General features: G+C 37.9%; 1 protein-coding gene across 1 annotated transcript; it reads right to left on the reverse strand.

Annotated features, from left to right (window-relative positions):
* Positions 1-23: 23 nt before the first annotated feature.
* LOC110035161 (serine/threonine-protein kinase WNK1-like) lies at positions 24-1,187 on the reverse strand (the record flags this gene model as incomplete). The annotated part of the gene is made up of 5 exons (XM_020739401.1): positions 1,116-1,187; positions 959-996; positions 583-810; positions 274-494; positions 24-143 (listed from the first exon to the last, which is right to left on the reverse strand). Coding segments are annotated over exons 1-5 (679 nt in total), but the record flags the coding sequence as incomplete, so codon positions are not given.
* Between the last annotated feature and the right edge of the window lie 219 nt (positions 1,188-1,406).

Here is a 1,406-nt window from a genome sequence, read left to right on the forward strand (position 1 = left end):
GTAGATTTGTGCAGGATGAGTACATTCACTATAAGGGTATTCAAAGGTGACCATTTCCAAAACACACATTCCAAAAGAGTAAATGTCAACCAATTCATTGTATGCCTCCTCATATACCTCTGGGGCCATGAATTCTGGAGTGCCTGTAGCAGATTCGAACAGAATCATCTAGATCAAAAAATAACTCATAATTCCTTCTCTAAGAAGGAAATCATTACCATAAAAAATGAAAAAAAACTTGACTCGATGTAAGAAGGGGATTTAGAAGATCACCAACACAATGGTCAGCTTGTGGTTTCCGGAGAATGGCTGCAAGACCAAGATCACCAATCTTAACCTCTCCTTGGTTTCCATTAACAAAAATATTGTCACACTTGAGGTCTCTATGAATGATGGGAGGGTCATGGCTGTGGAGGTAGAGCAGGCCGCTTAAGATTTGCCTGCACCAATGCTTCACTGCTCTGATATTAACCCTCCGATGTTTTTGCCGATACCTAAGGAATGGAATAGAACATGAAAGAAAGGAATAAGAACCCAATTGACCAGAGATACGAGTTATAAACTAACAATAAATTAACTTACTGCCTCAGAGTGCCAGAAGTAAACATCTCAGTGACAAAATTGATCTTCCTCTTGGAGATATCGACCCAGGAAGAATAGAATTTCATTATATTCTTGTGCTTTAGGGTTTTGAGGAGGTGGATCTCACAATATAGCCTCTCCAAATCCTCCGGGCTTTGAAGAAAGTCATTTAGCTTCACCTGGTTCCATGCGACCTCAATCCCCTCATACTCATCAAAAGCCCTATATCTGCGATCAAATTGCAGCAAAAAAAAACTCTCCCATTTCAGAAAACACATGAGATTGAGAGAAAAAATTGCCCAAAATTACAAATTGGGTAACTCTATTCCAGGCTTTCAAAAAGAGAAAAATCAACAAGAAGGGGATAGATTCATACACTGTTTTTGATGAACCCTTGCCAAGGATCTCATTATACTGCGTTCAAAACCAAATGGATCAGACAAAATCTAAACCATGGAATAAAAAATTTAAAACTACAAAAACTACCAATCAAACGAGTCAACGAGCCAAGAAAAACGATGAATGAGATTTACCCTTCCATATCTACCAGTCGGATCAACTTCCACGAACTCCTGGTATTCTGAATCCTCAGTATTTGAATGCATCATTCCTCCAAAACTGTATCAAATGTATATATCTTTCCTAATGATGAAAAAGAAACATTTTTTACGCAGATTTCATGAACGAGAACTAAAAAGATAAGAAGCGAAAGAGAGATTGAAAACCGGATCCTGTGAAAAGAAGAGAGAGAGAATAGAATTTAGTTTCGGTAAATTGAAAAGATGAGAAAGAAAAGGTGCGCATCTCAAATGAAGCCCTACTAA

The sequence above is a fragment of the Phalaenopsis equestris genome, unplaced genomic scaffold (assembly GCF_001263595.1).
Source record: "Phalaenopsis equestris unplaced genomic scaffold, ASM126359v1 Scaffold196493, whole genome shotgun sequence".
In the NCBI taxonomy this organism is placed as follows: domain Eukaryota; kingdom Viridiplantae; phylum Streptophyta; class Magnoliopsida; order Asparagales; family Orchidaceae; genus Phalaenopsis; species Phalaenopsis equestris.